Genomic DNA, 21314 nt, shown 5'->3' on the forward strand with positions numbered 1-21314 from the left:
GCTGCCTGCAGGCCTGCGCCACTCGCACTCTCCAGAGCGGCGGGATGCTGCCAGCCAGAGGCTGCCACCGCTGCCGGGCTCACATGCAGCAGCATGGGAGGCCTGCAGGGGCGATGGCAGCCCGGCAGCCCAGCTTCACGAGCTGCGCATGCGGACAGGTGCAGGCCATCTGGCCAAGTCGCGGCGCAGGGGCTCCCAGCAGCACACAGCAGAGCCGACGGCCGATCAGCAGGCGCTGCAGCAGATGTCAGCAGCAAGGGGGGCATCTTCGTCAGATCAGCTTCAAGCAGAGCCTGAGCGCTTACGTCCCACACTCCCAGCTCCTGCAACAGTGGAGCAGGGACCTCCAGGCATCTCAGCTGCTCCTACAAGCGCAGCAGTTTCCACAGGCGGTGCCGAGGCGTCTGCACCCACCGCGGCGGCTGCTCCCCTCAGCCCACAGGAGGCGGGCCAGCTGTTGCCAACGGAGCAGATGCAGCAGCGGGCAGGCCAGTGGGTGCAGCTGCAGCCTCAGCAGCAGTATGCAGGGCAACACGCAGCACTGCATGTCGGGATGCCGGGGGCAGTGCAGTACGCGTCGAGCCAGCAGCATCCTGATGCCCTGCAGCATGGCTGGTATGGCCCAGGCTCGCAACATAGCCCAGCAGCCAATGCGCCCAGCTGGTGGCAGCAGCAGCAGGCGGCAGCTTATGCTCACTCACAGGGCCAGTATGCGGCCCATGTAGCCGCACAACACCAGGGGCAGGCTCACCTGGCCATGCAGATGGCTGCGCAGCAGCAGCTGCTACAGAGGCAGCACAGCCAACACCTTCAGAGGCAGCACAGCCAGCAGCTTCAGAGGCAGCACAGCCAGCATCTGCTGCACCGGCAGCAGAGCATGCAGCAGCTGGCGGGGAGCGAGCGAAGGAAGTGGCAGGTGCTGCCCGGGGCGGGGGCTGGACAAGCGCCAGTGCCTGCTGCGGCGCCAAGCAGCGCCACATACTTCCCTTCATGGACCCACCCTCAGGCGCAGCAGCAGGCGGAGCATCCCCATTCTGCCTACTGGCAGCTGCCGGCCATCAGTGGACAGCGGCAGTCAGCGTACATTGCTCAATGGCAGCAGCAGCAGCAGTTGCCGCAGCTGCAGCACCAGGGATCTATGCAGCGCTACCACAGTGGCAGCTTTGCGCAGCCGCACTCTGCTGGCGCCAACTACCCTGCCGCAAACTACCAGGGCAGCAGCGCAGCAGGTGGTGGCTAAAGCTATGCACATGCGCAGGCCCTCGATCTTCCGCCAGTCTAAACCTTCTCTGGTACTACGATCTGGTAAGCTCTGGCGCTGCGTTTGACATTACATCAATGGTGCTGATGGAATGATGTAACAGGAGAGACACCTGGCTAGTTGGCAGGCTGTTTGTTGGTGAGGGCAGCCGAGGAAGGGGAACCATTGCCTGCGCTGCCCAATGTGCCCTACAGCTCCTCCATATGCAGCGACTCAAGATGGCAGCACCTTGCCTTGTTCCGGCCCAAACCTGCAGCACAGAGCATCCGCATGCATGCATCCCTGAGCAGCATGGGCTGGCAGGATGCTTGGGTAGGCACCAGAGCTGGCTGCGCTGGGTGGCACGTGACCCACATGGGACCGCGCGGCTGCTGAACTGCTGGCTTCTGATTTTTGGCCTGCATCGCACGCACATGTTGGAACCGCATCAGATGACCTGCCTGTTGGGGCTGGCGCGCCACGAGGGCACAGGGCTGGCCGCACACTGCCCGCTCACCGGACCCGTGCGTGGCGGCGTCTGCGTGTTGGCCCGGGCGGGCGTCCAGCCGTCCGTGCGGGGTGCGACATTACCGATGCGAGGCCTGTAGTAATTGACGGGGGGCTCCTTTCCATCCCGCTTGGCATAGTACTCCTCCATGCCACCTGCGCACAACGGCAAGCGGCAGGAGGCGAGGGGACGCTGGCGGCGCCGACTGGTCACAGTGCGCGGTTGACCGGCGGGGGCACGGGCGCGCGCCGCAGGGCCAGGAAGCCCGAAATCTGCGCTCACCATAGCAGTCCACGCCCAGGCAGGACATTCCGCTGACATCCACGAAGACGGTCATCCTCCTCTTCCGACTCGCTGGATCGCGGGGCAATCTACAGAGGCGATCACTGAGGCAGATCTGCAGTCAGGCATCAGGGGGCCGGAGTCGGGCTGTCCTGCCCACGTACGGCGCAAGCGCTGGTCTGGGAGCGTCCAAGAGCACGGCTTTGTTTGCTCGCTCCTGATTGTGCAGCGGTGATCTGCCCATTGCTTGCGCGCGTTGCTTGGCTTCGATTTGGCTGCTCCATCAGCGCACTCAAAAGCTTCCCCATCAGCTTCGCGGCCTCCCACGCCGTCGCACGGCCATGAGGGGCCTCCTCGGCGTGGCCCTGGTTGCGGGTAGGGCGAGCGGCGGCCCGCTCTGTGCGCCGCCGGGCCAGGCAGCCTCCAAAGCTGCTTGCAGCCGCAGGGCCTGCCGCCGCCAGAAACTCGACACACACGCCGCTGTCGTGCAGGCCTGCTGGTCTGCTGCCATGCCGGCTCGGGCAAGGACGTATGGGGCATCGACACGCTGATCAACTACCCTTCTGGTGCGGCGGCGAGCGTCGCGGCAGGCAGCCAGCAGGAGGGAGTGGCGGCAAGCGGCGGTGCCGAGCGCCCACTCAGTCGCAGCGCAGTCGCAGCTGCACCCCAGCCGCTGCGCCGTGCCCGCAGCGGCGCCTGACCTTGAGCGCGCCGCCCTGCCGCGCCCGCCGACCACCGCCGCATGGCCCGCAGGCGAGGAGCGCAAGACGGTGCCGGTGCAGGCCAACGACGACGCCGCGCCCGCCCCCATCGACCTCAAGTGCCAGTGCTCTGACGCCGACCCGCGCGGCGAGGCCACCCAGAGCATCTCCTACACCTGCCTGTACCAGCGTCACTACGGCAACTGCAACCAGGCCTACATGTTTGACGCCAACGCCGAGCTGGCGCCAGAGGGCTTCTGCCAGATGTCCTGCTCGCGGTGCAGCTGCTGCCAGCCGGCCCACGACGTGCTGGCGCAGCTGGGGGCCACCCGCTTCCTCCAGGTGTGCGCGCGCTTGGGCAGGCAAAGACCTGGGCATGGGGCCTGGGGGCCCCGCCCATGACCTGCCGCCAGAGCTGCCCGTGCTGGCAGCTTACCAGCCCCGGGGCCTACACTGCCGCGCGCCTCCCTGCCCCCTCCCCCCGCCCCCAGGCCGCCAACGCCACCTCCCCCGGCCTCACCGCCCTGCTGCTCAACCCCGGCTTCACGGGCACGCTGCTGGTGCCCACTGACGCCGCCTTTGACGCCGCGCTGGCCAAGTACCGTGAGCGTGGCGCAGCGCAGTGGGCAGGCGCCAGGCGTATGAACTGGCTGCTGCTCTCACCAGCCGACGGCGCAGGCTGTGTTGCTGTCCAGTGCCTCCCCGTCTTCTGTCCCAGCCCCTGCCTGCCCTGCACCCTCCTGCGCACCCCCACCCATGCGCCTGCCTGCAGAGGGCCTGCTCCAGAACCCCGCCGCCCTGCAGCAGCTGCTCAAGTTCCACATCCTGCCTCCCGAGCCGGTGCGGCGCGGCCTGTGGACCTCCCCCTTCCTCTCCCTGGGCCCCAAGCTGTACACGCTGTACGATGGCCCCCAGACGCTGTCCAGTGAGCAGAGCACGCGGGTGCCAGCCGGGCGCCGCAGGGCGCCACAGCGGAGCATGCGTTGGGTTGCGGTCCTTTGTCCTGCGCGTGGCACTTGGTTGTGGCACTTGGTTGCGGGCATGCCACCGCTGCTGCCCGCCGCCGCGTGCCGCGCCCGCAGCCCCGAGGTTTGCGCTGCCCCCCGGCGTCACCTGGGAGGGCGGCATCGCCGGGTTCGCCATCCAGAGCCCCTTCAGCTCCGCCAGCGTGCTGCAGGCAAGGCGGGGAGGGAGCGGCAGGCGCCTCCCGCCGCGTGCCGCGGCTTCCCACCCGCTCTCTTGCCCTCCCTCCACCCACCACGTTGCCCGCTCCCTCGGCCCCTGCTCCCACGCAGTCTGACGTGCCGGCCTGCAAGGCATACATCGCACTCATCGACTCCGTGCTGCTCCCCTTTGACCCCGCCGCCGTCCTGCCCACCGACTTCACGGCGGCCGCCGCCATGCTGGGCGCGCGCGGCTGCGGGGTGCAGCCCAACGCGATGATCGCGGGGCAGGAGGTCAAGCCCGGGGCCGCCAACCGACAGGTGGGGCGGTGCGGGGCCCCAGGGAGGAGGCCGCTGCCGTGCCACGGGCTGGATTGCACGCCAGGCCAAGCCTGTGCAGCAGCACCCGGCCAAGCTGCTGCCCCCGCACCCCCACCCCCACCCCACCCATGCCTCCCCGCCATGCCCCCCACCACGCCGTGCAGGCCACCATCGGCGCCTGCTGCGACTCGTGCGCCGCCACCCCCGGCTGCAACGCCTGGCGCTACTGCTCGCAGAAGGGCGGCTGCGCCATGCCGGACCGCACCACCTTCCCCTACGGCTACTGCGCACTGCTGAGAAGCCCCGAGGTGGCTGTGGGGCAGGCGCCAGCCTACCTCGACTTCAGCTCCGTCACGGTACCGCTGGCCAGCGGCTTCGTCATCGCCAGCCAGGCCGCCGCCGCCGTGGCGCCCCCCGCCCTGGCCCAGCCCGCCGTCGTGCAGGCGGCCAGCGGCGGCGGGCGCAGGCTGCTGCAGGGCTGAGCGCTGTGCGCGCGCGCCTGCAGCCTCCCAGCTGCACGTGGCGGCGCTCGCCAGCTGGCGGCTGCATTGCCCACCCTCGTGTCGGTGCCGCCCACTCCTGCATGTGCGCCTGGGCACTGCCATTCATCCACAGCACACATCCTGTACTGCGCCAGTGCATCTGTAAACCGGCCCAAAGGTCACAAACATAAGGTGTAAAGCACAGCCAAGGATCAAAACGCATGCCGTGCAGACCAACCAGAAAGGAACAGTAGAGCAAAGGAAGTACCGCACGTCCATGCTGTGAAGCAGCGAGGCCAGCGTGGCGCCTGGGGTTGCAGAACCGCCACCAGCGCACTAGAGGCCTCCTGCAGCCCATTCTCACTCGCACCCTCTGTGGTGCTCCTCTCCCCTGGCACCTGCAGTGCCCTCCCCTGCCCCGCACCCCGCCTTCCGCGCCCGCTCGAGGGGGGGTGCCAACTGCTCTGCCTCCCTGCTTCCTCTCGCCACGACATGCTCACATGCTGGGCAGTTCACTGGGAGTTACAGCTCAACGCAAGCCACATCCCAGGCCTTGCTGCCGTGCTGCTCCCCAGGGTGCCTAGGACGTCGCATCTGCTTGCTGCTGCTGCTGCTGCTGCTGCTGCTGCTTGGGGTGCTTGCGGTGCCCCTCCTTCACCAACTCCTTGATGATCTGCAGCGGTGTGGTGTGGCAGCGCAGGCAGGCGCAGGGGAGGTGCCGTGTGACGGTGAGCACAGGAGACCGCCAGGGGGCCGTCGGCTTGCTGAGCGGCGCCACTGGGTCGGGCAGGCTGCGCCCAGGCCGCCAGCGGCAACAGCCACTGGCAGGCCACCAACAGGCAGGTGTCCACCCACCCGCAGGATGTGGGCTCGGTTGGCCTCCCTGTGCGGGTAGCGGTCGCTGGTCAGCTTGAGCTCGCCTCGGTTGGGGTCGTAGCGCGGGCCGCAGATGGCGGCAATGTGCCGCAGCGCCGCGTCTGCGGGTGCAAGGCGCGGCGCGGCGCCGCGCGGGCGGCAGCGGCTTTGGTGCGCAGGGTATATGTGGCACAAGGCTGGGCAGCAGCCGAAGCAGCCACCAGCAGGCAGCCAGGCTGCCCAGCCCGCGCAGCAGTTGTGCCGGGCCGCAAAGGCGGCAGCCGCAGCCCACCTGTGAGGCCTTGGTCCCGCTGCAGGTCCCGCAGGTGCACCCAGGCCTTGACCCGCTTGTTGGCGGGGTGGCTCTCGCTCACGCCCACCGACAGCACGTGGCAGATCTGCCAGCGGATGATGGGGCGCGCGCCTGCGCGGCGCAATGGGGGGAGGGGCAGGATGGCTGGGGCCAGCTTCCTGGCCGGGGGAGCCGCTGGTGCCAAGCAACCGGATTCCAGCACCGAGCTGTGTCGCCCGCCAGCCCGCCTGCACACCCTCCACATACACACGCACGCACGCACCTGGGCGCGGCGGCTGCTCGGGCGCGCTGCCGATGCCCACCACCTCGCTCACAAACTGCTGGATGGGCATGTCCGGGTGCTCTGCCTTCAGCCGCTGCAGCCGCTCAAACAGCTCACTCCTGCGGGGGGGCACGGCGCGGCGGGCAGCGCACAGCAAAGCTGCGTGGGCGCCAACGGCCAGGCGGCAGTCCTTGCTCATCGCCCCTTCCGCTTGCCCTGCCCCGCTGCGGCTCTTGCCCACAGGCCCGATGCTTGCGCACGCGCGTGGCCCCCGCCACCCCAAGTGTGCCAACCTCCGCGCCCTCTCCCTCCCGCCCCCCCACCTGGGCTGGTAAATTTCTGGCACCGACTCTCGCAGGTCGTACAGCGGCTTGTCCTCGGGGACAGTGGGGTACAGCTCTTGCTGCGGGGAGGGCGGCGGGCACCAGGGGCAGCACGGTTCAGCCCCGGCGGCCGCGCCGCTCAGCCCTCGGTGGCCACCTGCCGCCCGCCGCTGCAGCCCTGCTGCGCAGGCATCCCAGGCGCCCCAGCAGCTTCCCACGTACCAGAAACAACAAAGCTTCCTGCCCAGCCCGGCCCAGCCCGGCCCGGCACAGCCCGGCCCAGCACAGCCGCCTGCCTCACCTCCACATCAAACTCCTCCTCCACATACTCGTCAGCAAAGCTGCCCTTCTCCTTGCGTGAGAGGGCGGGCAGGAAGTGCTGGTACTTGTCCGGGTCCCCCACGCCCAGCCATGCACGCTGCCGCTTGGAGAAGAGCTCCGGGGGCACCACGCCGCCGCCGGTGCCCGCTGCGCTGTCAAAGTCTGCAGGCGGTAGGGCAGGGGGGCATTGGGATGGGGCCGGCGGCACGGGGCGGAGAGCTCTATGGTTGCCGGGAGCTGAGCTGTGCCACGACCGGCCATGGTTTCCAGACTCCTGTCGGGGCCCACCTATCAACCCGAAGGGCACATCCTCGTCCACCTCTTCAACCTCCTCATCCCCTTCTGCCGCCTCTGCAGCAACCAGGGCGTCGTCGCCGCCTTCGCTGCCTCCTGCCACGTCGTCAGCGGCGGCGGATGCAGCCGCCGCCGCTGGCTCCTCGCCCGGCTTGTCGCCGCTGCCCGCCTCATCGGAGAAGGCCCGTAGCTGCTGCCACAGGGAGCTGCTGCTGCTGCTGCTGCCGCAAGAGGCTGCCACTGCGATGCCGCCCCGGCCCAAACCAGAGGGCCCACAGGCGGCGGCTAGCCGCTGAAGGGACGAGAGCAGCATTGCCGCCTAGTTGCAAGCAGCAGCTGCACCTGGAAGAGAGCTGGAAGAGAGGACAAGAGCGAAGAGACAAGCAGAGGTGGCTCGCCGCTGTGTAATGCAATCGACAGCCTGCAACTGTGACCGATCGCCGCGCTAAGCGCTCCATCCCTCTTGGCTGCTGTACCTGACCCGCCGTACACCCCTCGGCACGCACTGGAAGGCGCTGGTGGCCGCCTAGTGCGCCTGATGGCTTCATCTCGATAATTGCTATCTCTGGAAATCCACAGCCAGCCCATTCCAGCACCCACCTTGTGCGTGAGCCACCCTGCCCAATGCCCGTCCTGAAAATAGGCCCATTCTATCTGGGCAAGCCTAGCGCCGAGGAGAGAGCAGCTGTGGAGCTCAGCGCCTGCAGGCAAGCTGCCCGTCAGCTGGTTCCAAGCTGCCGGTGGCGGCCGACTACCGCAGTGCGCGCTCGCACTTTGCATTACATTGGCAGCCCCTCCCCGCTCGCCACCATGCAGCCTGCCCTTCAACTTCCCCCACTTGGGCATCACGCGCACGTCACCCCCGCTGCCCGAGGCGGTGGCGGCCGAGAGCTGGACGATCGACCACAACAGAGTGCAGGTGGGCGCTGCTGGCCAGCGCAGCCGGTCGCCTGGCTATACCGCAGTTGCACCCTTAGAGTGCACATGGAAGCCTGCCAGCCGTGCCATTGACCTCTGCCACCACCAAGCTACCACCCGCCACCACAACCCCCGCCTGTACTGCCCGCAGGTGGGGCGTGGGCAGGCGGCGTACCGCCGGGCGCGCTCGCTGCTGGAGCAGTGGCGCCACTTTGATCTGGGCTGGGCCTCGGTCAACGCCCCACCCGTCAAGCCCGGCTCGCCTGTGGTTGTCACCGCCTTCAGCCTCTGCTGCTGGAGCTGCAACCCGCTGCGCATCAGCTTTGTGGAGGAAGGGGGGCTGCGACGGAATGCCCAGCAGCTGCCGCCCTGGGTGGGCGCGCCGCCCACAGCAGCCGAGGGGGCCTCACTACGCCAGCAGCGGCTCCATGGCGGAGGAAGCGGCGTGCTGGGGCTTCTGGGGACTGGCGGCGGCAAGCGCACGCAGCATCAGCAGCAGGCAGCCGCGGCAGAGGCTGCGGCGGCACTGCCGCCGCGCGGGCGCCGCTTTGCGTTTGCCCACACCACGCTCCAGGGGCACCAGATCCGCGGCGAGGAGCGCTTCTGCGTGGCCTGGAACGCACAGGACGACTCGGGTGCGCAGCCTGGGGGCTTGTGGTGGCGGGGGCCAGCGTGCCCGCCTGCCTCCCGCCCATCCGCCCCTGTCCGCGCACCAGCCACTCGCCTGTGCTGCATCAAGCCGCGCCCCCCCCACTCCTGAGCTCCCCACACCCCGCCCCACTCCCCTGCCCCCTGTGCCCAGTGTGGTACGAGATCTACACTCTGTCCCGCCCGGGCAGCTGGATCACGGCGGCCGCGCACCCGCTGCTGCGCGCCTTCCAGCGCAAGTTTGCCGCCGACAGCTGCGACGCCATGCAGCGCCAGATGGCGGCGCGGGCCTGAGGGCCGCCGCACACCGAGGCCGGCAACGCCTCCATGCCCTGGAGGCCGTTGCTTCCCTGGCAAGAGGTCTGCCATGCGCAGTTTGCGTTGCATCCTCTCATCCGACTCATATCTTGCATCTCTCTTATCGGGTGGCTTTAACTCTGAAGCAGAGCCATGAACAAAAACGAGGCCAGCTGAGGGCAGGGGTGGCTGTCACTTCTTGAAGGCCGCAAAATTGAGCTTGACCGTGGCGCGCTGCATGGGCGCGCTGGCCGGCTGCGCCGCCACGGCCGCCTGCTGCTGCGCCGCCGCCGCGCCCGCCGCCGCCGCCGCCAGCGCCGCCGCCAGCCGCTGCTTGGCTGCGGCCGGAAGCTCAGCGGCCGCCGCCCGGAAGGCGGCTGCCGCGGGGCTGGAGGCCAGGTGCGTCAGCAGCTTGACAGCCATGTCCACCAGCAGAGGAGTGGGGGGGGCCTCGGGTGCCGCCACCTCCACCAGAACCGGCACCAGCAGGCGCAGCAGCGAGGCCTGCGCCGCCTCGCTGCCGGCCGCCAGGTTAGCCGCCAGCAGGGCCGCCTTGAGCGCCTCAGCCACAAACTGCGGGATGGGGCAGGGGGAGTCAGGCCGGTGGTTCCCATGGCTTGCCACCCCAACGCATGCCGTCGCTGCAGGTGAGGCGCGCGCCTGATCGCCTCCACCCAGCCTCCCACCAGGCTGGCAGCCCCACACCCTCCCAGCGCCCCACCTGGACATCGGCCTCCCCCAGCCTGCCGCCGCCGCCGCCCATCATCAGCCCGCGCACCCGGCCCAGCGCCCCCGGCAGCGCCGCCGCCGCACACTGCAGGGCCCAGGCCAGCTGGCTGGCGCCGGCCGCGGCCTGCTGGCGCTGGAAGAAGGCGCGGAGGGCAGCCATGGTGTGCAGCTGCAGGGCGGTGTCGCCGCAGCCCGCCAGCTCAGCCAGCACATCCAGGACCAGCTGCCGGGCAGCTGCCACCGCAGGCGAGGTGGCCGCAGCCGCCCCACCGGAGCCGCCGCCGTCTGTCAGCGACAGGCCTGCCAGCGCTTCGCTGCCGCCCTCTGAAGAGACGGGAGCGGCGGGCGAGGGGGCTGCTGCTGCTGCGGGGGCCTCTTCCGCCGCTGAGCTGGCAACAAAGGGGTCGTCCCCCCACTCATCTTCGCTGTCTGCTGCCGGTTCCGCCTCGCCCACCACAGCCTCAGGCGCCACCGCAGCTGCACCTGGCTCCGCTCCCGCCTCTTCCATCTGATCCTCCTCCACCGTCCCATCCGCATCCCCTGCCGCTGGCGCCTCTGCCAGCGATGCCTGCGGATCGGCCGCGGCCGCCTCGCCTGCTTCAGGCTCGGGCAACGGCGGGGCTGCCGTTTCCTGGGGAGCCCCTTCAGCAACCGCCTCTGCTTCCTCCTTTTCTTCCACTGCCGCCGAGCTGTCCCCAAACGGATCATCACCCCAATCCTCCTCGTCCTGATCCTCCTCAGCGGCAGGAGCTGCCTCCTCCTCAGCAGCGGCAGCTTCCTCGCCGGCAGCCGCCTCGCCTGCCTCCATGTCAGCACCAGGACCCGCCGCTGCCGCAGGGGCAGGCTCCGCCTCTGCAAAGGGGTCATCGCCCCACTCATCGTCATCTATACCCTCTGACGCTGCAGCAGCTGCGGCAGGCTGCGCTGCACCGCTCGGTACTGCCACGCTGAGAACGCTGCCGCTGCCGCTGCCGCTGCCAACGTGTGCTGCCGGCCCCAGAGCGCCGCCCAGCGACAGCAAGCCCCCCAGCACAGCCTCAAGCTGCTGCCCCTTGGCGCTGCCGGCCCCGTTCGCCCTGCCAAACTGCCGGGCCCGCTGCGCCAGCGCCTGCACCACTCCCGCCAGCACGGCGTCCACAGGCGGCAGGCCCTCGCCGCCATCGCTGCCGCCGCCGCCGCTATCGCCGCTGCCGCCGCTGCCAGCCTGCTGCTGCTGCTGCTGCCAGCTGGTCGCGGCATCGGCGGCATCGGCTAGGAAGGCTGCTGCAGTGGCCAGCTGCTCCTGGTGCTGGCTGGAGCCAGCTAGCTCCGCTCCCAGCTCCAGAGCCTGGCTCAGGCAGGGGACAAACGCCTCGGGAGGGCCCGCCGCACGCAGCTGCTGCATCACTGCAGCCAGGGCGGAGGTGGCCACCGCCGCGCCGCCACCGCCGCCGTCGCTGGCTGCAAGCTGCAGGCAGGCCTGCGCCGCAGCCACCACCTCGCCCGCGCGCAAGCTGCTGCCGCCGGGCAGCTGCTGCAGCACGGCGGCCGCCGCCTCGGCCAGCGCCGCCGCCTGTCCGGGGGCAGCCAGCCGCCCGACGGCGGCCAGCGGCAGCAACACAGCCTGCGCCAGCTGGCGCAGCAGCGCCGCCAGCTCAGCCGCCACATCACCCGCTAGCCAGCCCGCCGACGCAAAGTGCGGCGCGGTCAGGCGGCGCAGCGCACCCAGGGCCGTGCCCAGCACAGGCAGGCCGTCGCCGGCCAGCGCCTGCGCCAGCTCGTCCTTGTCGCCCACGGCAGCGAGCACCGCCGCCTCGGCTGCCTGGCCCAGCGCCATCTGGCACACATCCAGCAGCACGGCGTGCCGCTCCTGCGCCGCCGCTGACGAGGTGGCGCCGGCTTCGGGGAGCAGCCGCTCCGCCACTACAGTGCTGGCTGCATCCAGCGCTGAGGGCCAGGCACGCAGCAGGGCGGGCCGCACAGCATCCAGCACAGCCGCCGGCGTGGGGCCAGCGGCGGCCGCTGCTGCGGCGGCGGAAGCCTCGGCGGCCTCGCTGCCGTCTGGCGCCGCTTCCGCCGCCGCGGGCGTTTCGCCCGGCGGCGCGGAAGCTGCTGCTGCTGGTGCCGGCTGGCACAGGCGCAGGCGGTAGCCGGCATACACCTCTGCGGGCTGAGTGCACACCGCCACATAATCCTGGAGCAGCCTGCGGCGGCACCAGCAGGCATGGGCATGGGACGGGTCAGCGGGTGGCAGGCAGGGCCTGGCCTGGGGAGCGCGCCAGCCCTCACCACCGCCGCCGCTCTCCCAACAGCCACCTCGCCGGGCGCTCCCCACGCCTCGCCCCCCACTCACACTCACCCCATCCAGCTGTCCAGCAGCAGCTGCAGGTGCGGGCTCTGCGCCTGTCGCACCACCCGCGCCGTGGCGCCACCCGCCTCCGCCGCCGCCGCCAGCACGGTGCAGTGCGCGTGCGCCTCCAGCAGCGCCACACGGGCGCGCACCCCCACCCACTCAGCATACAGCGCCTCCTGTGGGACAAGGGGAGGGGACAGGGAGGGGAGGTGGGTAGTGGGGTCAGGGTGGGCTGGGGGGCGTGGGCGTGGCAGGCAGGCGCGATTTCCTGACGTCAAAAGCAGCTGCACAGCTGCTCAGGCCCCAGCACCGCTCCCCTCGCTGCCCTCTCCAGCCCTCCCCAACCCCCCCACCTGCTCGCCGCCGCCCCAGAGCGCCAGGGGCGCCACCAGCAGGCCCATCATGCGCTGCAGCACCGCGGCATCGCCGCCGTCCAGCCCCTTGTCCAGAAAGGAGGCGGCCAGGGAGGCGCCCTCCGCCGCCAGCGACGGCGCCGCGCCCTCCGCCAGGCTCGCCCTACACGCGGGCGGGTGCGGGGCGCGCGCCCGTGGTTGCCCCATGCTGCGTGACGCGTTGGGCAGGCGTGCCGGGCAGCTCCTGCCGAGCACGAGGCGCCACGCAGCAGGCAGGCGGCATGCGCAGGGGGCGCCTGACGTACCGCAGCGCCGCCTGCCGTACCGCACCTCAGCGTGGACACAATCTGCGCCTGGTACAGCTCCAGCAGGCGCCCGCCCTCCACCACAGGGTCCTCGGCCTCCCCCCAGCACTCCAGTACGGCGCACATCAGTGCCACGCCCGCGGGCCGCAGCGCCTGCAGGGGCCAGGCGGCAGAGGGGATTGTGTGGGCGGGCGGGTGGACCAGGGATTGGGCAGGTGGGCAAGGGAGCAGGCGGCCAGCGCAGGCGCCGCGCTTGGTGTAGGGGCCCTGGCACGGACGCGAGGTCATTGGCACCTGCCACCACCACCACCACATCAACAAAAAAACAACAACCAACATACACACTGAACAGCAGCACACCCACACAGCAGCCGCCCACCTCCAGCTGCCCCGAGGCCATGCGGAAGGCCAGGTCCACCAGCTGCTGCAGGCGCAGCACCAGCCACTCGCCGCCCTGCCCCGCCTTGGCCGCCGCCGCCGCCGCCGCCAGGTCGGTGTGCCGCCGGTCGCCGCCGCGCACCAGCCCCGGGATGCGCAGCACCAGCTGCGCCGCAAACAGGCGTGTGCGCAGCCGCGGGGACAGCGCAGGGCCCTTGGCGCCCGGCGCGGCGGCGGCGGCGGCAGGGCCTGCGGCCGCCGCCGAGGGCGGCGGCGGCGGCGGCGCCCGCGCCACCACCCCCTCCTCGTCGTCGCTGTCGACGGCCGCCTGCTCCGCAGCGGCGGCCGCCTCCTCCTCTGCCGCGGCGGTGCTGCCCGGGGCCGCCGCCATGACCACCTCAGCGCACAGCGTGAGCCAGCGGGCGGGCTCGGTGGCGGCGCCCGCCGCCAGCAGCGTGCTCAGCGTGGCCTTGATCTGTGAGGCGATGCCTGGGTCTGCGGGGGAGGCGGCGCCGGGCGGGGCAGGGCAGGCAGGTGAGGGTGGATGCTGAGAGGGGAGAGAGCCGAGGGCTAGAGGAGGCGGGGCATCACGCCCCGTGACGTGATGCAGACACCACCCGCGGCAGCAGGGCAGCAGGCGGGCCGGGCACATGCGCACCCGTCTCGCCGTCCAGCGCAGCAAACAGCGCCGCCTCCACGCGCTCCGCCAGCACAGCGCCCGCATCGCGCTCCGCCAGGTGGCGCAGCGTGTCGGCGGCCGCCTTGCGCAGGCGCGGCTGGCGCGACAGCAGGTTGCTGCGGGGGCGGGGGCAGGGGAGGGGGGTGGGGGCTGGGGGAGACGAGCGGGCAGGCTCTGGTAGGATGGGGTGCTGCCACCACTGCCAAAGCGCGCAGCCAAGCAGGGCAGGGCTGCAGCTGGGGTCGGGTGCCGTGCGAGGGCGCCACCCTGGGCAGAGCTGCTGGCACCAGCACCTCACCTGACCAGCACCGGCAGGTGGCTCTTGGCGGGCACCGCCTGCGGCGCAAACAGCACCAGCATCTGAGCATACAGCACCGTCTCCAGCGCGGCAGACACGGCGTCGTCGGTGCTCTGGGGCACGCCTGCGGGGGGGCGGAGCGCGGGGGGTGATGCGGGGCAATGGCAAGGCGCGGTTGGGGCCTGGGCGGGTGTCGAGGGAGGCGCCTGGGGCAGCAGAGGCCTGCCCTGACCCTTCCTTTGACAAGCAACAACACCCAGCCAGCCGCCGGCCAGCAGGCGAAGGCCGCCCCCGCAGCGCGGCCGCACCCCAGGACCCCGCCTCGCCGCCGCCGCCGCCGCCCGCCGCCTCCAGCGCGCGCATGTCGTTGATGATTGACTTGCAGACCAGGTAGGGGCGGGAGCCAAAGTTGTAGTCGGGCCCCAGCAGCGCCACGCTGGCGTTGGCCAGCCGCCCCACAGCCGGCAGCAGGCCGGGCAGCGAGTAGGCGGCCTCTGCGGCAGCGGGCGGGGGGAGGGGGCGGATGGAGCGGGGTGGGTCGGGGTGGGTATCGCACATCTGCTGCTAATCTGCTGCTAAGAAGGCCTGCCCCTCAGCATGTCCCATTCCCACCACCGCCGCCACCGCCGCCGCCGCCATCACCCTGCCGCCTGCCGCCCCTCACCCGACAGCAGGCTGGCCTCCGCCAGGTTGAGCAGGTGCTTGAGGTGGGGCACAAAGGCCAGCCCCGCGGCGTTGGCCAGCAGCAGCATGGCGTGCAGGATCCACACGCTGCGGGCACGCGCGGCGCACGCGCACCACTTGAGCCGCAGACCGCAGCCCTCCCCGCGCCACCGCAGCGAGGCACAGGCAGCCCCGGCGCGGCGCATGCATGGCCCCACAGGCCGCCCCCAGCCCAGGCGGTCACCTGATGGATTGGTCTGTGGCGCGCGCCACCGCCACCAGCGTCTCTGTTGCCACCGCCAGCACCGGCTGCAGGCTGAGCCCGCCCACCGCACGCGCCACGCCGCCCACCGCCAGCGCCAGGGCGGCGCGCCGGCTCAGGGACGCCGTTCCCGCCATGTCTTTGCACAGTCCCCTCACCAGCTGAGCGGCGGCTGCATCCCCCCCCAGCTGCGCCGCCGCGGCGTACAGGTCCGCGGCGGCGCGCTGCAGCGCCACGCTGCCCCGGCTCTCCTCCAGCACCTCGTCCGCCAGCTGGCGCACGCGTGGCGCCAGCTCAGCCGCCGCGGACGCGGCCGCGGCGCCGCGGCCGCTCGACCCCAGCGCGCCCGCGCCCGCCAGCGCGGCCGCCGCCGCCGCCATGGCCGCCGCCTGCCGCTTGGCTGGCTCCTTGTCTTTCTTCCTCTGCGGCCCGCCTTGCACCATCGCTATGAGCGCATCCAGGATGGCTGCCTGGTTGACTGCCGCCACGCGGGCGGTGATGCGGCCCAGCAGGCCCAGCTGCGCCTCCAGCAGCGCGGCGCCCAGCGCCTGCGGCTGTGGGTAGGGAGAGGGGGCCGGGGCACCGCCCGCCGTGCCACCCGCCGCCGCCGCCGCCTCCTCTGCCTCCATTGCATATCCGATGCCGCGCCGGCTGCCCGCCTGCCAGGGCTGGATGTGCGGCCCCCCGGCCACCCCCTCAAACCCGTACAGGGCCCGCTCCAGCGGGTCCCGTCCCTGCTGCCAGGGCCCCAGCATCGCGTCGCCGCTGTCCAGCCAGCGGCGCAGTGCAGAGTGCAGCATCTGGCCGGCGCTGCCGGTGGCGGCTGACCTGCAGGGGGAGGAGGGGCAGGTGTGTGTGTGTGTGTGTGTGTTGGAGGCTTGGCGACCTTGGTGGTGGCGGTGGTGTGGGGTGGTGGTGTGGGAACAGCTGGTGCCAGGAGCAAACCGCACGTGCACTGCGCAGGCTGCCGCGCCAGGCTTGCCTGACTGCGCGCATGCACAGCTTGGTGAGCGCCTCCTGCTCCCCCGCGAATGCTGTGGGCGAGGGCAGTGCCGCGTACGCCTCCAGCAGGCGTAGCTGCAGCAGGGCCGCCGCCCCCGCAAACATGCCGCTGGGGCCGCCCTTGCCGCGCGCCGGCTCCTGCGGGTGGGGGGCCGGGCCAAAGAGCGGGTGCATGTGGAGAGGTGGGCATCGGGTGAAGCACACACAGCCCAGCCCAGCACAAGCCTCCACACCGCAGCAGCAGGCACACACCCGCGCTACACATACGCACACACACCTGGAGCGCCGAGTGCGCGGTCAGCACGTCCAGGGTGGGCTTCAGCAGCGCAGCGGCGCGCTTGTACAGAGCTGTACCGCTGCTGCCGCCGCCCCCGGCCGCGACCGCCGCCAGCGGCCCCTGCACGCACGCCGCCAGCGCCTGCAGCGCCGCGGTGCGCCACCACAGTTCTGCCGCTACCACATGGTCTAGGTTGGCCACGTTGGAGCAGTACCGCCTGTCCAGCTCCGTGGCAGCTTCCGCGCCCAGCGCCGGCTCAAACAGCGCCAGCACCGCCTCGGCCGCCGCCGCCGCCGCCCCGCCGCCGCCGCCAGCCGCGCCGCCGTCCAGCACCTGGCCGGGCAGCGCAGCGCACAGCGAGCCCAGCAGGATGTAGCCCGCCTCCCGCTCCAGGCAGCTCACCACGCCCTGCAGGCAAGCGTGTGGGGGGGGGGCGGGGGGGGTGAGGTGGGAGGCAGAGGCTGGGAGGCAGAGGGGGCACATGCGTGAGGAGAGCAGGAGGCCACAACAGCATCACACGCATGCTCCTGGCAGCGCTGGAGCAAGCAGCCAAGCACCTGCTGCGCCTGCGGCTGCGTGACCAGGCGCGTGGCACACCGCACGACGGCGGCGGTGAGCGCGGCGGGGATGCCCAGGGGCAGGCGCCGCGACGCCGCCACCAGCGCGCCGCCCGTCAGCGCCCAGCCGTGCACTGCGTCCATGTCGGGCTTGAGCCTGGCGCTGCCCACGCCGCGCGGCGTGCTGGGCACCGCCGGGCGCGAGCGGTCTGGCGGGCCCGAGGCCGTGGCCGCCACCAGCTTGCCCAGAGAGGCCTCCAGGTTGGTCAGGCAGGCGCCCAGCAGGCGCGCCGCGCTGGACGGCTCCGCCACCACCAGCGCCGCCACCGCGCCCGCGGCCTGGAGGCGCAGGCAGGCGTGCGGCCCCGCCACTTTGGCGCCCACCGCCGGCTCCAGCTCTCCCCGCTTCTCGGCCGACACCTCCCCCAGCACCTCCAGCAGCAGGGCCATGGCCTCCAGCGTGACCACGCCCACGGGGGTGTACTGCCCCAGCGGCGCCCCCAGTACCGCCGCCAGCCGGTCCAGCAGCAGCCGCTGCCCGCCCTCGCCCAGCTGCTCAATCACGCCCACGCGCAGCACGTACAGCACGCAGGCCTGCGGTGGGGTTGCGCGGGGGGAGGTGGCTGGCGTGACGACCGCAGGGCAGGCACAGCGCGCAGGCGCCGCCAGGCATGGGGCACGCGGGCAGCCGGCGAGGCGCCAGGCACGCGGCGGCCCGCCCGTCTGCCGCCCCGCGGCCGCCTGCTTGCCTGTGCGTGCGGGCGCTCGCCGCTGCCGGTCCCCATGCCCAGCTCCCCCTCCCCCGCCACGATGCAGCCCTCCTGGTAGCTGCCAGCCGCTAGGCAGGCCGCCCCCAGCATCTCCAGCACACGCAGCGCCACATCCACAAACGCCTGCAGCGCAGCGCAGGGCAGGGCAGGGCAGGGCAGGGGGTATGCACCGAGGCCGGCAGCTGGGGAACGCTGCCCGCAGGCCAGGCCTTGGCAGGAGCGCCGCCCCGCCGGCTCCACCCAGGCACAGGCGGGCCCACAGCGAGCGAGGCGCCCGCCCCGCGCTGCCCCACCCAGTGCCGCGTGCCGTGCCGCCCCGCGTGCCGTGCCGTGCTGCTCCCTTTGGCCCCCCCCCGCCCCTCCCAACGCCTTGCTTGCCTGCTCCTCCATGGCGGCTCGGCTGGCTGCCAGGTAGGCCACCCAGGCCTGGGCCAGCGCGGTGCAGGAGGCTCGGTTGGAGCAGGAGGCGGCCTCCACAAAGGGTGTGGTGAGGCAGGCGGTGGGCACCTCGGCCAGCGCCTTGCGCTGCGCCGCCGCATACTTGGGCCACTTGTCCAACGCACGCGCCGAGTCGGCGGCGGCATCTGCAGGCGCAGCCGGGCGGCAGACCAGGTTGGCATGGCAGGGCGAGGCAGCGAGGGTGGGGCTGGCTCTCGACAGTTGAGGTGGTGGGGGCGGCTGGGACCGGCACCGTGCCGGGCAGCCGCCTCCACGCCCCCTCCTCGCTCCACACAGCGACTCCCGAAGCCGCGCCAGCAGGCCGCCCCCGCCGCGCCCCCAACCCCCCCACACAGCCCTCCTCACCCGAGGTGCTTGCCACCGCAATGGCGCCCAGCGCCTGCGCAAACGCGGCCCTCACCACGGGCGAGGCATCCTCCACCCCGGCCAGGCACAGTGCCTTGACCGCCTCAAACCCCGCCAGGCTGGAGGCCCAGAGGAAGGCGCCGCCGCAGGCGCCCAGCGCGCGCAGCACGCCGGCGCACGCCAGCTTGGTCTCCTGGGACGCGTCGCGGGAGCCCAGCAGCCGCTCCACCGCCCGGAACACGTCCTGCTGTACCGCCTGAGCGTGGCGGTGCCCGCCCCCCACCCCCTCCACGGCGGCCGCCAGCAGCGTCAGCGCCGCGCGCAGCGTGCGCTCGCCCAGGTGCCTGCGGCAAAGCGGAGAGCAGCTGGCTGGTAGGTGCGCGGTACTGTGTCGGCGCATGCAGCATGCGTGCAAAGCACCCAGCCAGCCAGGCGCTGCAAGTGCTGAGCAGTCCCGGGCCCCACCCACCGCGCAGCGCAGTACTTGGCCGCCACCGCCGCCGTCTCCTGGACGCCTATGGACAGGAAGCGGCCCTGGGCGTAGTACAAAGCAGCCATGCTCTCCAGCGCCCCCAGCCGGATGTCCTCGCTCATGTCCTTGCTGCGGTGTGTGGGGTAGCAGGGGCAGGGAGGGAGCAGGGGTGAAGAGTGAGGGCAACAGTTGAGTGGAGGGGCAGGAAGGGGTGAGGCGGGGGGATCGTTCCCGCTGCACCGCCTGGAGAGTTGTTCGATGTGTGTTGCCTGCCACGAGATTGCATGCACAGGTGTGGTGCAGCGGCAAGCCTCGCTGCGCACCCACCGCGTGCCTGCCCCGCCCATCCCCTGCCAGCCCCCACGCCCGGCCGCGCCCCCTACCTGAACGCCTCGCGTGTGCCCAGGAAGAGCTGCAGGCTGGAGACTCGAGAGTAGAGGGGCAGCTGGTCGCCCAGAAGGTACAGCTTGGCCAGCACCTGGCAGATCAGACGGCGCACCTGCGGGGCGGGAGCAACGAGGGGCAAGGAGGGGGAGGCGGGCGATGGGATGGCGGGTGCATGAGGGCTGGGGCCCCGGGTGGGAGGCCTGGCCCCACACGCTCGCAGGCGGCGCATGCATGCCACCCTCTCCACGGCCTCTTGTCCTTCAATCGATGAGGCTACAGCTCCCTGGCTCCGCAGCATGCCACCGCTGTTAGTGCACGGGAGCGCCTCACCGGCGGCGGCGCGCCCTTGAGCAGTATGTCCACCACCGCCTCCTCGCACCGCCGCTGGAACTCCTTCACCTCGGGCCGGCTGCTGCGGTCCAGCGTGACCACCAGCTTTTGCAGCAGCTGGAAGCACTGCACCTGGTCGGGCTTGGTGCGGCCCCGCGCATTGCCCACCTGCCGGGGCGAGCACAAGGGGCAGGGACGGTGCGCCAGGCATGCAGGGTTGGCACCAGCACACCCACGCAATCATGCTGGCCGCAGCTAGTGGTGGATCGACAGCAGCCAGGAGCCCAGTCGGTACGGCAGCAGCGGCACCGGGGGCAGCAGAGGTAGAGGAACGGGCGGCGGGCGCCAGGCATCGAGGCGTGCCGTCGTCTCACCAGCAGCTCCAGCTCTGCCACCCAGATTGGGAACCCCAGCAGCACCTCCTCATCCACAAATGTGTAGGCCAGGCTGCCACCACTCGGGGCGTGGATCAGCGCCGCCATTTTGCCGGAAGAGGAACCAGGCGGGAGTTGGTGCCACCCGCCGGCGGCAGGCAGGTGGCCGCGGCTAGTGGGCCCCCGGGGGGCCTATGTCGCTGCCAAGACGCAGCAAAAGTACGATGGGAGCCTGCTCAGCGGCCCAAAGGGGCTAGAACAACGCGATCGGTTCGAGGGAGTTGCGAGAGTGAAGGCAGATCGGCTGTCGATTCGTTGAAGGTGCAGTGCCTGCTAGGCAGATGCTGGGGCAGCCAGGCGTGCCCATTCCCTCGTCTTCGACTGGCATGTACCGCGTCTCGGCCACCTGTACATCAGGAGGCTTTGCCGGCCTAGGACAGCCGCCTGAGGACAAGCGTCGATAATCGGCCACGCCCAACGTCCTGCCAGCTTCGCCTGTGCTCGCCTCGCATGCAATGAACTTCTTGGCCAGGCCGGCACCGCAGGCAACGACACGCCTGCACTAGGGGGAGGGCACCAGCATGCAGCAGGCGCCTGCGCCTGCCGGCCCGAGCGGCCCGGGGCAGAAGGTGCGCCACCGCCTCTCGCTGCCGCCACCGCCACCGACGCATGCTGCTGCCCCACGCTGCTTTTCCAAGCGCCCCATGCTGGCCTGCAGGCCGTTCCCAAGGACAAAGTCCAGCATGACGCCCTGGTGTCCAGCAAAGAGCCGTTCCGGGAGCCCAATGTGCCACGCAAGATGTAGGCCGGCAGCTGGGGTGCTGCTTTTGGCGCTGGCGTGCGCAGCACCTTGAGGCTGGTGCAGCCTGCAGCGGCCTAGCCTGCAGCGGCGCAGCCTGCAGCGGAGCGTTGCTGCGCAGGCGTGTGACGCTGGGGGCTGGCTGCGTGCCGCTGCCGCCTGTGCCTGCCTGCAGCAAGCAGATCCAGTTCAGCGTGATGAGCCCCGCAGAGATTGTCAACACCGCAGAGTTCCACGTGTTTGAGCGGGCGCTGTACAAGGTGGGAGGCCGGGTGGCTGTGTTGTGGCAGGGATGAGGCAGAGGGTGTGCAGCACGCTGGCAGCAGCGCCCGCCTGCCGCTGCATTTCCCACGCCTGCGTGGCTGGCAGAGAGTGCCGGGCGGTGCATGCAGCTAGGGCGCGCGTGTCAGCCCCTCATGCCCCGCGCCGCCGGCCATCACACCGCGCCGCGCCGCGCCGCGCCTGTGCCCTGGCGCAGATGCCGGAGCGGCGGCCGCAGCCCAACGGCGTGCTGGACCCCCGCCTGGGGGTCAGCAACAAGCGCTCCCTCTGCGAGACCTGCGGCCAGGCAAGGAGCAGGGCGGGGAGCGGGCGGCGGCGGCAGCTCTGAGCAGC

The 21314-nt window shown here is 71.6% G+C and overlaps 6 protein-coding genes across 6 annotated transcripts in view; 3 read left to right on the forward strand and 3 right to left on the reverse strand.

The window, feature by feature from the left end:
* Window positions 1–1688: 1688 nt before the first annotated feature.
* On the reverse strand, window positions 1689–2085 carry CHLNCDRAFT_138024 (hypothetical protein; the record flags this gene model as incomplete). Its single annotated transcript, XM_005851492.1, has 2 exons — window positions 1689–1903; window positions 2031–2085. 2 exons carry the CDS (start codon window positions 2083–2085, stop codon window positions 1689–1691), a joined length of 270 nt encoding a protein of 89 aa, XP_005851554.1.
* Window positions 2086–2371: 286 nt separating this feature from the next.
* CHLNCDRAFT_138025 (hypothetical protein) lies at window positions 2372–4697 on the forward strand (the record flags this gene model as incomplete). Its single annotated transcript, XM_005851201.1, has 8 exons — window positions 2372–2405; window positions 2522–2596; window positions 2784–3073; window positions 3223–3334; window positions 3504–3656; window positions 3814–3899; window positions 4027–4215; window positions 4380–4697. The coding sequence occupies 8 exons, from the start codon at window positions 2372–2374 to the stop codon at window positions 4695–4697; spliced, it is 1257 nt and encodes a 418-aa protein (XP_005851263.1).
* Window positions 4698–5277: 580 nt separating this feature from the next.
* On the reverse strand, window positions 5278–7378 carry CHLNCDRAFT_138026 (expressed protein; the record flags this gene model as incomplete). The annotated part of the gene is made up of 7 exons (XM_005851493.1): window positions 5278–5370; window positions 5553–5674; window positions 5845–5976; window positions 6128–6246; window positions 6451–6530; window positions 6752–6933; window positions 7060–7378. 7 exons carry the CDS (start codon window positions 7376–7378, stop codon window positions 5278–5280), a joined length of 1047 nt encoding a protein of 348 aa, XP_005851555.1.
* A 311-nt stretch (window positions 7379–7689) lies between these two features.
* CHLNCDRAFT_138027 (hypothetical protein) lies at window positions 7690–8925 on the forward strand (the record flags this gene model as incomplete). Its single annotated transcript, XM_005851202.1, has 4 exons — window positions 7690–7805; window positions 7882–7984; window positions 8135–8618; window positions 8786–8925. The coding sequence occupies 4 exons, from the start codon at window positions 7690–7692 to the stop codon at window positions 8923–8925; spliced, it is 843 nt and encodes a 280-aa protein (XP_005851264.1).
* Window positions 8926–9120: 195 nt separating this feature from the next.
* On the reverse strand, window positions 9121–20008 carry CHLNCDRAFT_138028 (hypothetical protein; the record flags this gene model as incomplete). Its single annotated transcript, XM_005851494.1, has 21 exons — window positions 9121–9501; window positions 9650–11840; window positions 11996–12165; window positions 12343–12505; window positions 12673–12800; window positions 13027–13520; window positions 13684–13820; window positions 14003–14126; window positions 14311–14496; window positions 14667–14773; window positions 14910–15755; window positions 15928–16067; window positions 16207–16614; window positions 16764–17357; window positions 17573–17656; window positions 17954–18117; window positions 18338–18681; window positions 18807–18938; window positions 19193–19308; window positions 19527–19694; window positions 19901–20008. The coding sequence occupies 21 exons, from the start codon at window positions 20006–20008 to the stop codon at window positions 9121–9123; spliced, it is 7185 nt and encodes a 2394-aa protein (XP_005851556.1).
* A 473-nt stretch (window positions 20009–20481) lies between these two features.
* The window catches only part of CHLNCDRAFT_138029 (hypothetical protein), a gene marked incomplete at both ends in the record, with an annotated part of 2316 nt that continues 1483 nt past the window's right edge, over window positions 20482–21314 (forward strand). The window contains 4 exons of the mRNA XM_005851203.1: window positions 20482–20529; window positions 20619–20701; window positions 20875–20959; window positions 21178–21228. Of these exons, the coding sequence (XP_005851265.1) occupies window positions 20482–20529; window positions 20619–20701; window positions 20875–20959; window positions 21178–21228 (267 nt within the window). The remainder of the gene's footprint in view (window positions 20530–20618; window positions 20702–20874; window positions 20960–21177; window positions 21229–21314) is intronic.

This window comes from Chlorella variabilis, assembly GCF_000147415.1.
Source record: "Chlorella variabilis unplaced genomic scaffold CHLNCscaffold_2, whole genome shotgun sequence".
Taxonomy (NCBI): domain Eukaryota; kingdom Viridiplantae; phylum Chlorophyta; class Trebouxiophyceae; order Chlorellales; family Chlorellaceae; genus Chlorella; species Chlorella variabilis.